The sequence below is a fragment of the Pongo abelii genome, chromosome 17 (genome assembly GCF_028885655.2).
Source record: "Pongo abelii isolate AG06213 chromosome 17, NHGRI_mPonAbe1-v2.0_pri, whole genome shotgun sequence".
Lineage (NCBI taxonomy): Eukaryota > Metazoa > Chordata > Mammalia > Primates > Hominidae > Pongo > Pongo abelii.
The window spans coordinates 85,090,252-85,102,733 of NC_072002.2; the positions used below are offsets into that span (position 1 = coordinate 85,090,252).

General features: G+C 34.9%; 1 protein-coding gene across 5 annotated transcripts in view; it reads right to left on the reverse strand.

Annotated features, from left to right (window-relative positions):
• The window catches only part of RTTN (rotatin), a 204,391-nt gene that overhangs the window by 60,798 nt on the left and 131,111 nt on the right, over positions 1–12,482 (reverse strand). For all 5 annotated transcript variants that reach the window (XR_008516017.2, XM_024236082.3, XM_054538073.2 and 2 more), the window contains 2 exons: positions 12,287–12,375; positions 2,394–2,487 (listed from right to left, as the gene is read on the reverse strand). Coding sequence is in view for 4 of the 5 variants with exons in the window: in XM_024236082.3 (XP_024091850.3) it covers positions 2,394–2,487; positions 12,287–12,375 (183 nt within the window). In the remaining variant the exon portion in view is untranslated. The remainder of the gene's footprint in view (positions 1–2,393; positions 2,488–12,286; positions 12,376–12,482) is intronic.

Genomic DNA, 12,482 nt, shown 5'->3' on the forward strand with positions numbered 1-12,482 from the left:
AAATATTATGCCTGTAATCCTAGCCACTTGGGAAACTGAGACAGGAGGATTACTTGAGTCCAGGCATTGGAGACTACAATGAGCTATGACCATGCCACTGCACTCCAGCCTGGGTGACAGAGCTAGACCCTGTCTCTTAAAAAATAATGATAAATCTTTGGAAATAAAAGTGGAAAAAACTAAATTGAGATAATTCTAATGAAAATTGTCCAAATGATTTCAAGGGAAATCTTTCAGTATTCATAAAATATGTATTACATATCTTCAGCACTTCTAGAGCAAGCATATAGAAACCTTTTTTGAATTTTTCTGTAAAGAGAGCTAGTTCAGAATATAAATTGATACACATTTTTTCAATTTTCTTGCTAATTTATTTTGTAAAACTAAGGAGGACATTTGACACCCTGATCTCTTATTTCCAAGTTGTGAAAAAAAAAGGAATATACCTGATAGCGTCATACATCACCAAAAAATTGTGAGGATTAATCCTCTGTTCATGCCTCCCCTTTCTGTGGGTATTCTTTCTTCTATATGCTTTTTTTTTTTTTTTTTGGTCATATATATGTGCTGAAATGATTGGCAAAGAGTAAAATTGCATAAATATACATTTAAAGCATACTATTTGTCGACGGGGATGGTGGCTCATGTCTGTAATCCCAGCACTTTGAGAGGCCAAGGCAGGTGGATCATCTGAGGTCAGGGGTTAGAGACCAGCCTGGGCAATATGATGAAACCCAGGCTCTACTAAAAATACAAAAATTAGCCAGGTGTGGCAGCGCACCTCTGTAATCCCAGCTACTCAGGAGGCTCAGGCAGAAGAATCACCTGAACCCAGGAGACAGAGGCTGCAGTGAGCCAAGATTGCGCCACTGCACTCCAGCCCGGGCAACAGAGTGAGACTGCCTCAAAAAAAAATAAAAATAAAAATAAAGCATAATACTTGAAAATAAAATAAATTTAAAATCAAGGGTAATCCAAACAAAAAACAGAAAGCCTGTATGTCCACAAAAATGCCTATATCACGTGATGAATGGGTAAATGTAATATATTCATACAGTGGAATATTATTTGTCAATAAATAAATGAAGTTCTGATACATGCTAGAACATGGATGAACCTTGAAAACAGCACACTAAGTGAAAGAAGCCAGTCACACAAGACCACATGTTATATGATTCCATTCATACAAAATGTCCAAAACGGGCAAATCTATAAAGAAGGAAAGTAGATTAGTGATTCCGTAGAGTGCCAAGAATGCGGGAGACAGGGAGTGACTGCTAATGGGTATAGGGTTTTTTTGCAGGATGATGGAAATATCCTAAAATTGATCGTGGTGACAGTTGCACAACTCTGAATATACTTAAAACCAATAAAGCATACACTTTAAACAAGTGAATTATATGGTATGTGAATTATATCTCAATAAAGCTGTTAAAAATCAGAGTAAGGCAACATGCTTTTAGAGATAAATGTTCATGAAATTCATGATCGAATTTCATTTCATGCCCTATGTCCTTAGCCATTTAAATAATCTGAGTTTGCTCCTTTTGTTCTTAAGAAGATCAAATGAGTATTTTCTACAGTTAAACAATTTTATATATAGTGAACATGAATTACTAAAAACCAAAACGGAACACTGTTTAGGAAATCATTGGAACAAATATTGTAATCAAAGTTCAAAGTTTTAATTCAGCAAGTTTTTCTAAATGTTTCAGAAAGCAATTTTTCTGCATATACTTATATGTATGCCAGTGTTTAAAATTACTTTCTTTTTAGGTAGTATAGTCCTTTCAAGTCAGGAATTTAATGCTACTGAATAAGGCTTATATACTCTCTAGAATTTAAAAAAAAAAAAAAAAGCAAAGTTGCAAATTTGAAGCACAGCAGGGTTGGAAGCAGTTCCCAGTACAAGGAGCAAAATTTATATACTGCCATTATTAAAAATAAGTCCCAAGTTGTGTATTGTGCATTTCTAATAAAATAAAGACTCAATACATTTTATGTGCCTTTAAATGGAAGCATAGCCTTAGAAAATACTTAAAACCAGAATCACTTTACTTTCAAGTGGATTACTTGTAGCAACGTGTTTTCTCAAAAGAAGGGAAAAAAATAAAGTTAAGTTATACCCATCAGTTCCCAAATTCAAATGTCAAATACCTACGAGTGCCTAATAAGGAGTCACACAGGAATTGGACTATTAAGTGCCAAATTCCATTTATTAATTAAAAGCATTTATTTTAATAATTTCTGATACATTGGTTCTAAATGTATTTCATAATGGTCTACTTATTTCATTAAAATTTTGTTCTTTAAGCATTTACTTTCAAAATATCTGTCTGGACCAACTTGTCATTTTTCTTTTTGACAGTAGAATGTCTTCACTAAAAGGATACCTTGAGCCACAAACGGGTCATGGGAGGCTTCAGGTAGAAGTGTTGTTGACTGCACAAGCGGCTGAAATTCAGTACTCTCCAATGAAGGTGCCACCTATGAATCAGTAAATTATTTTACTTATTAATGTTACAGTACGGAAAATGAAACACAGGCAACATACACACAAGATATCCTTAAACAAGGAGGTTTAAAACAAAATTATACTAGTTAGGATAACTAGAAAAGACTCCATATCTTGGGAGTTACAGCAGTTTTTTTAAACGGCATTTCCACTTCTTAAAGGAATTGTTATCATTTATATAAATCAGTAACTCAAAGGAGCAGTATTGACTTGAGGCCCATTTAGGAGTTTAAGGTTCCCATAAGGCCAATTCCCTCATTGCCCAAATGTTAGGAAGGCTAAAATATACCACCTTAACTATAATTTATTGTGATATTTTGCATTTCTTGATTCATAATAAAGATATTTTTAATGTTCCAAATGGCACACATAAATTTTAATAGTGCCTAAAAAATTAGAAGTATTAAAAGATTTTTCTCTATCGTACCTCCTATCAAGGAAGAACACTAAAAAATTGTGCCAGTATGCTGAGATTGCTTCAGAATACAACATTAAATATAACAAAATCCGTGGAAAGCAAGTACAATTTCACCTACAGGTTTATAATGAGCAGACCGACCTTCTAAGACTGAAAAAGCACAAAGTGATGTGTTTGGCACCTCTTAGGTGAAAAATACTTACGTGGTGAGGTCAGATAACTCTTTTCCTTACCATCAGTTTCTCTTCTGTGAAGTAACATGAAGTGCCCATACCTGGGTAGCCTCCATATCAGTACATGTAACACAACATTAGCTATCCATAGAAGTTATAAACCGTCATTCCAGACTCAGATCCTATATAGCTCACAGTATTTGTACATTGATTGTGTATACATCTTAACACTTAGAGTACCTTAGAATTACCATGATGAAATGAAAGCAAAAACTAAGGTTATTTTTATTTGCAGTTTCTAATAGTAAAGAGAATATAAATTTGAAGAATTACTAAAAATGGAATATACAGTTTTTTAAATCCTCCTTTTAACTTGAGCCCTTAACCATCTTTCACCACATTAAGTAAGTATAACAGTCATGATGCCAAGAAATAAGTGAGAAAGCTGCAGCTAAAAAATGTAAGCTAAGCACATAATCTAAAAAGTAAATCTGGAAAGAAGTTCAGTCTAAATAAGTCAATCATAAACAAACATTAAATGCCTTATTTTATATAGTATTAGATCCAGATACTAGGTAACAATAACCTAAAGCTTGTTTTTTTTTTTTTATTATTATACTTTAAGTTTTAGGGTACATGTGCACAATGTGCAGGTTAGTTACATATGTATACATGTGCCATGCTGGTGTGCCGCACCCATTAACTCGTCATTTAGCATTAGGTATATCTCCCAATGCTATCCCTCCCCCCTCCCCCCACCCCACAACAGTCCCCAGAGTGTGATGTTCCCCTTCCTGTGTCCATGTGTTCTCATTGTTCAATTCCCACCTATGAGTGAGAATATGCGATGTTTGGTTTTTTGTTCTTGCGATAGTTTACTGAGAATGATGATTTCCAATTTCATCCATGTCCCTACAAAGGACATGAACTCATCATTTTTTATGGCTGCAGAGTATTCCATGGTGTATATGTGCCACATTTTCTTAATCCAGTCTATCATTGTTGGACATTTGGGTTGGTTCCAAGTCTTTGCTATTGTGAATAGTGCCACAATAAACATATGTGTGCATGTGCCTTTATAGCAGCATGATTTATAGTCCTTTGGGTACATACCCAGTAATGGGATGGCTGGGTCAAATGGAATTTCTAGTTCTAGATCCCTGAGGAATCGCCACACTGACTTCCACAAGGGTTGAACTAGTTTACAGTCCCACCAACAGTGTAGAAGTGTTCCTATTTCTCCACATCCTCTCCAGCACCTGTTGTTTCCTGACTTTTTAATGATTGCCATTCTAACTGGTGTGAGATGGTATCTCATTGTGGTTTTGATTTGCATTTCTCTAATGGCCAGTTATGATGAGCATTTTTTCATGTGTCTGTTGGCTGCATAAATGTCTTCTTTTGAGAAGTGTCTGTTCGTCCACTTTTTGATGGGGTTGTTTGTTTTTTCTTGTAAATTTGTTTGAGTTCTTTGTAGATTCTGGATATTAGCACTTTGTCAGATGAGTAGATTACAAAAATTTTCTCCCATTCTGTAGGTTGCCTGTTCACTCTGATGGTAGTTTCTTTTGCTGTGCAGAAGCTCTTTAGTTTAATTAGATCCCATTTATCAATATTGGCTTTTGTTGCCATTGCTTTTGGTGCTTTAGACATGAAGTCCTTGCCCATGCCTATGTCCTGAATGGTATTGCCTAGGGTTTCTTCTAGAGTTTTTATGGTTTCAGGTCTAACATTTAAGTCTTTAATCCGTCTTGAATTAATTTTTGTATAGGGTGTAAGGAAGGGATCCAGTTTCAGCTTTCTACATATGGATAGCCAGTTTTCCCAGCACCATTTATTAAATAGGGAATCCTTTCCCCATTGCTTGTTTTTCTCAGGTTTGTCAAAGATCAGATAGTTGTAGATATGCGGCGTTATTTCTGAGGGCTCTGTTCTGTTCCATTGATCTATATCTCTGTTTTGGTACCAGTACCATGCTGTTTTGGTTACTGTAGCCTTGTAGTACAGTTTGAAGTCAGGTAGCATGATGCCTCCAGCTTTGTTCTTTTGGCTTAGGACTGACTTGGCGATGCGGGCTCTTTTTTGGTTCCATGTGAACTTTAAAGTAGTTTTTTCCAATTCTGTGAAGAAAGTCATTGGTAGCTTAATGGGGATGGCATTGAATCTATAAATTACCTTGGGCAGTATGGCCATTTTCACGATATTGATTATTCCTACCCATGAGCTTGGAATGGTCTTCCATTTGTTTGTATCCTCTTTTATTTCATTGTAGTTCTCCTTGAAGTGGTTTGTAGTTCTCCTTGAAGAGGTCCTTCACATCCCTTGTAAGTTGGATTCCTAGGTATTTTATTTTCTTTGAAGCAATTGTGAATGGGAGTTCACTCATGATTTGGCTGTTTGTCTGTTATTGGTGTATAAGAATGCTTGTGATTTTTGCACATTGATTTTGTATCCTGAGACTTTGCTGAAGTTGCTTATCAGCTTAAGGAGATTTTGGGCTGAGACAATGGAGTTTTCTAGATATACAATGTCATTTGCAAACAAGGACAATTTGACTTCCTCTTTTCCTAATTGAATACCCTTTATTTCCTTCTCCTGCCTGATTGCCCTGGCCAGAACTTCCAACACTATGTCGAATAGGAGTGGTGAGAGAGGGCATCCCTGTCTTGTGCCAGTTTTCAAAGGGAATGCTTCCAGTTTTTGCCCATTCAGTATGATATTGGCTGTGGGTTTGCCATAGATAGCTCTTATTATTTTGAGATACGTCCCATCAATACCTATATTTTTAAAAATATATTTGCCTACAATTGGCAATGAGAGGTATGTGAAAAAATGTTCCTGTCAACAGATATCAAGACAACATTTATAGTTCTGTGAAGAAAATAATCCTATGCCAAGACTGATATCACAAACTATGCACAAGCTAATATATCTGGCTCCTGCCACAACTCTTTTGCTTGTATAAGAAAAGTTAAGGGGATAATGATGCTGAAATCCTTTGTCATTTCACTGAACATTCTTTCAATTGATAAAGACTCAAGAAGGCCTTATTAGTGATATAAATAGAAGTAGGTACCTGGTTTGTGGTTTCAACAATCAGTGTGGGAAAAGAAAGCTTATAAGGGCCCACTAAATACCTGGCTCATTAGAAGAAAGCAAAGTTGTGATTCATGACAAAGGTCAGGCATTAATAAAGATGTGATTTTCCTTAGTATAGTCCACAGAAGGGATATACAAGTTTAGAAAAGATGCTTTTAGAAAGTACCTTATTGTATTATAACTTACCCCATGTGGTTGGGGAAACACAATGATTGCTTTATATGGTTCTTTAAAATTGATTATGGATGATTTATATTTCTACTAGCCTCTATTTTTTAAGTGTGCTAAACTAACATATTGCTATTTTAATAACTAAAAGCAAAAAAGTATTGAAGCAAATTGTCCCAGTTCTATGCTCAAATCTTTGCTTGTTTAGATATAATCTCCAATAGATAGTATTTGGTTACATTTGATAAAGTACATCGATATGTAAATATGTTATTTTTCACCTTAAAATCCAAGTAATAACTAGACAATGTTGGCATTAAGTATTAGCTACTGGAAGGTGCAGTATGAGCCTACGAAGCTATAGGTAGAAAAAGCCTGACCTAGTCCACGTCCTCATTTAGAGAAAAGGACCACAAGTTAAGGGATTTGTCCAAGTTAAGACTAATTAGGATTCTCAGTCCAGAACTGCATTCATGACAGCATAAATGCATTAAAATCAGAGGAAGTCCTCAGACGTACCTCTTGAGAAAGCTGGCTGGCCTTGTTTGAGAAGAGAGGCTTACTTCTTTCTCCCTGATCCCCCTGTGTCCCCGTGGAACTTCAGCTAGACTAACTTCACCTGTCCCATCCCAGGTGAAGGAGGAGGACTTGGCTTAGTTTAAGAGCAAACTTAGTCTGCTTAAGTCATCCCTTCCTGTCAAGCTTCTCGCTGCGCTCTACCTCACAGTAAGTAGGATAACTAGGGTTGTCCTCTTACAACAGCGAGAGTCTAATTCTTGTATCTATCACTTGCTCAATTCATTAGAATGGGCTAAGTGCAAAATCACAATCTAGACTTTTCCCTCGCTTTCACATCTGCCACATGACATATCCTGAGATCTTCAATTTATAATCCCTCAGTAAGACAAAAAAAATCTGAATTTGAATATATTTCTAGTCTTATCACTTTACAGATATTACAAAAGACAATACAAGCTTTTTAGAGCAGGTTGATGCTACTTAAAGGTACTGTCCTAAAACAGACTCAGATTAGTGTAATGGATGTTGCTAGGGAATAGGAGCTGGGGAAAAGGGGAGATGTTTGGTGAAAGAGTGCAAACTTTCAGATAAGATGAGTATGTTCTGGGGATCTGACGTGTAGCATGGTGAATATGGTTAATAACACTGCACAGTCTACTTGAAATTTCTTGAGAGTAGATCTTAAGTGTTCTCACCACAAAAAAAAAAAGGTTAACTCTAAGGTGACAGATGTGTTAACTAATTTGACTGTGGTAATCATTTCATCACATATACATATATCAAGTAATCTCACTGTGTATCTCAAATATATACAATTTTATTTGTCATTTTAGCTCAAAACTAGGGGAAAATAAAAAATAAAATGGACTCAAATCTTGCTTATAAAAACTGAAAAAAATTGTTCTTCAATGTGTTTGTAAGCAGATTTGGTAACTAAAGAAGGTTTCTAAATTATGCTTCAGTGTAAAATAAGCAGCTAAAATTGAGAAAGTCCCTTTGAAATCACTGAAAATAGCAGAATCATTTGCCATATCCAAGTAGAATTGGAATGTAAAAAACAATTTCTGTCATATAAGCAAAAATGCATCAGTGTACAAAAATGATTTTCTTTGTATCTGCCTTACAGAAGCAAGTGATTTCACTAGACACTTTAACTCTTTTTCAAAGTTAATTCAGAACTTGAATACTGTATTTGCCAAAATGATCTTATAATAGTTTCATCATCTTCCCTCAAAAGCAGTACTGGTGCCAAAAAAGTTTATTTAATTGTTTTTAAAAAGGTACAAAGGGAGAAAATAAGGATTGTAGTGTGAAAAAAATAAAGTACAAGTCTAGCCTTTTGAAAACATGGAAAAATATAAGATATGAAGGGTTTCTAAGAGATTCTAAGTTCCATGTGTTCATTTTAATAAATAATACCTTTCTCTATATGCCCAAGAGCAGGAAAGCTTTGGCATGCTTCTCAATTTGTAATCATTAATTCTAACCAAATTATAACAAGAAGTTTAAATTATTTCAACTAATAGATTCATAATTCAAATGGATTATGTACAATATATGTAAAAAAAGAAAGCTCAGAAAATTCCTCTGAAGGAATGAGCAGAAGATGATAGACAATTCTTGCATGTCTAACTAAAGGACCACTTAAAGAGACAGATTATCCCCACAACATAGTCACAGTTCCTGTGCCGTCCTGTGTAATCTAAGAGCACAAATTTCCAAGAGTTGTCTCACTTGTATTTTCCTCCTAACTAAATATACAAGGTTGTTAGACTCTGGATAATCCACAGGTAGCTGAAATTTATTTAAACAGAGTATAACATTTTCTTTTTCTCTCCACCATCACACAAACTGCCACCTCCTCAAGTTTTCCTGGGGTCACCATGCTGGAGGTATTTGTATGGCCTATCAGTGATGCCTATGTCAAAACTATTTTTCTTTTAGAAAGCCTCTTGGATCCATCCCTGCTTAAACTCTCCTCTGTCTACTCTTCCTTCTATAAAACAATTTTAACTACCATCAAATGAGTGTCAATACGTTATTTCTCTCATATCAATTGTAATGTTTCATGCCATTCCATGCTGCTGAAATATCCTTACATCTTTATCTTTATAGCTATTATATCTTACCTCTTCAAATCCAAAAGCTGATTCAGCTTTCTTAACTAACTCCTATCTGATTAGTCAGGTCATCAAACTTTAGCTTTCCGTCCCACATTCTACTCGAAACAACCTCTTGCATTTTCTGAATGTTAATGCTTTCAGTACAACACAACTTCATATTTAGTTAGAAAGTCTAAGTATGCTTTATGTTCTCAAGTAGACTTTTGTCATTTGTTAAATGGTCACTGAATCCTAAGGAATATTTGAATCTTTTCAGTCCCTTGCAAATGTGTATATGCATATAAAAGAGAAGGGGATAATATTTTAAAGCCTATTTCAGTGGCCACTTCCTACACAAAATCACTTTTCATTTCATCTTTCCCTCTAAAGAAACCTCACTGTCCCTTGACTACACCATCTTTTATGGGATCAATCACATCTCGCCTTAGAGTGAACGAGGAAGCAAACATACTTCTGGACTCAAAAGAATGGTCTACCAGTTACCATGCTAGGAACTTGAACAAGCATGCACTCCATGGAGAGGGACCTCACTCCATGCCCTAATTTCCTCTTTTGCAAAATAGTAACAATGCTTTTTAGTTTTTTTAAGACTATGAAGTTTAAAAATTCTCTTTAAATGTTTAGAAAAACTAAAATCAGTTTTCTTTTAATCTGTGCTCCAGAAAAAGTTTGAAAGTATCACATATTTCACAAAGAAAGGCTCAAAAAGAAAGGAATTACATTTCCCACATATTTTATTTTGACAATTGATAAATTTAAAAAAATACAGACATAGTTCTGCTCAGGAACAACAGAAGAGACCAAATTTTGGTCATAAAGCTGTTGCTGCACACAGGTGTGTAAGAGGCACAAACAGCTATCCATCTTGGATATAAACGTGATTTCAAGAAGAAAAACAACACCTAATGGCTGCACCCTCCTACCCCTGAGGAGGAGAATATCGAGTTCGATAGAGACCACTCCTGAGGAAGCATTTACAAGGGCAATGCCCCAAAGCTAACAATGACACTCTGCTTACTCTATCTGCAGTTTATCAAACATACAGGACCCAACAATCCTTACAAAGCTTGCCAAACAACTGAACTAGTACACATTAGGTAACAGCATGAAAGTCCCTAACTTGGCATTAACAGCACAAAATGGACAGTGACCCAGGAGAGCATGCTGCATGACATGACCCAAATCAAAATATGATGCTTTCCTTGGAAAGACAAAATGGAAAAACCAGCCAACTAACCAATAAAAGACTGCATTTTTCTCAGTTCTGAGATAAACAAAACAAAGATATAAATAAGCAGATAAGCTACTTAATGATTTACATCCATTCAACTTATACCTCAATTTGTAACTTCAACATTTTCTTATACATAAGAAAGTATGACTTGGTCTAAGTACTGACAGCTTTGGTTTAAAGTAATACTGGCAGAATGAAAACACGCTCCAGATTTTTCTCCTGTTGGGACAAAGATACACACCATCTTGGGTATGGTAAAGAAAATACAACTAGTAGAATTAGGGTACTAAGACTATTTTTGTAAATAAAAGTCACCCATTCTAAAAATTCTGTTTGGAAACCTCCCGAAAAAGAAAGTAAAAAGTAAATTTCTATAAAAATTTTAACAGAATACACTAGCCTTTAGGGAAAATAATAAGAAATAAATTTTACACATATTACAAAATTCTTTAAAAAAAACTGAAAAGATTCCATTGGTATATATTTCTAAAAGTCTGTGTTACATTCAAACACAAACAAGTTAAAGACCTTCACTTTAATCAGGGTGCCTCTTTCTTTAATAATGACTACAATAAATAATATATTTCCAAATTTTCTCAGAAAATCTAGTATTCTAACCTGTAAGATTTATATGTTATTACAAAATAGAGAAATTCAAAAGGTTGATATGCTTTTGCTTTTTGTATTTAGGTTTTCTTGCATAGGATAAATACGACTTTAGTGCTCACCACAAAATAGCTAAGATAACTCAAAGTTAATTAGAGCAATTATTATTTACGGAGTACCTACTAAAAGCAAAAAAATTGAAATATGTACAAAGATTTCAAGGCTAGTCTATAGCCCTTTTGACAAATAGGCTAACCAAACAAAATTTACTTTTAAGCACACATTCATGCTGTCCTTCTGTGAACTAAATAACCAATGAAGACAATTCAGTTTGGCATTTATCATATTACTGCTCTTGTTGAGACAAAGGTACACACTATCTCCACCTTGGAAAGGAAAGCATGACATCTAGTGGAACTCGGGTAATTATCTTACTTTTCCATATGAAGGTCCAATGTAGCACTAAACACAAATACTTCTCTTGAATCTAGGGAAAAAAAGACTTAAAACTGTAGCAAAAAGTATCAGTCTTTTGAGAAACTAGGAGATAGATTAAACATAATCTTTACATTATAATGTCTGTATAATAATTATTATTCTCACATTATTTTTGTTCCTGGAAACAGGTGTATCAAATCTTTGCCTTCCTGATATGTTGTATAATACAGTAATTATTTCAAAAACACTTTAAAATTAAAAGTAACGTTTCCCAGTTGAGAATAAATGATTCTGTATGTTTGTAAATAACTGAAACCTAGTATCAATCATTCCTTATAAATACTCAGTGTTTCAAACTTTTCTGCAAAAAAAGCAACGAATGCATGAATGAAAGCGGAAGGAAAGAGGGCATGCAGACAGGCATATATAAATTTCAGGTATTCCAGATAAACTTCTATGTGATTCAAGTATTTAGAAGTGTGTTTAAAGTTGTCAGCACCACACTAGAATCATCTGAATGTTCTGCATATTGCCCTGCCCTTAAGCACAATTTCAGCATAATCAACCATTTTTAATCATGTAGGATTTGTTCTCTTCTAATACTAACGAAAAACATATTTTCACACTTTTGTACTATCAAAAAAGGTAGGAAACAGAGGTTGAAAATTCTCAACTAAAGAGATATTCAGTGTAGCTATACCGTAGCAAGGCACACCCTGGTTCAAACTCCAGTTCTGCTACTTATAGCACTAATGATCACAAAGTTACTTTACTTCAGAGTGGCTTGCGCACACAGAAAAGCAAGATAAGTATCTATAATGTACGACTGATGTGCAGGTTGAATACAATAATTTAGCAAAATTCTGCAGACAGCACTTCAAATAAATCATAGCTGTTATAACCTTACACTTTGTGTTCTTAAGTCTCCCACTATGCAAATTCAAATTTTTTCAGAGATTCAAAATAAAGGACTTATGCATTCTTTGCAAGTACCGTTGTTTCTGAGGTGGAGAGAGAACCTGGATCTCGATCCTGACTTATCCTAGATGGAGCCCTCCAAAACTTGAATGAGTCATCTAAACCTGCAACGAGAAAACTGTTACCATGGACACCCTCCTAGGAACTGTAACAATTAACTAAAAGGGTACTCATTACAGGAAACCAATTCAAAACTAAAGAAAGAAAAAAA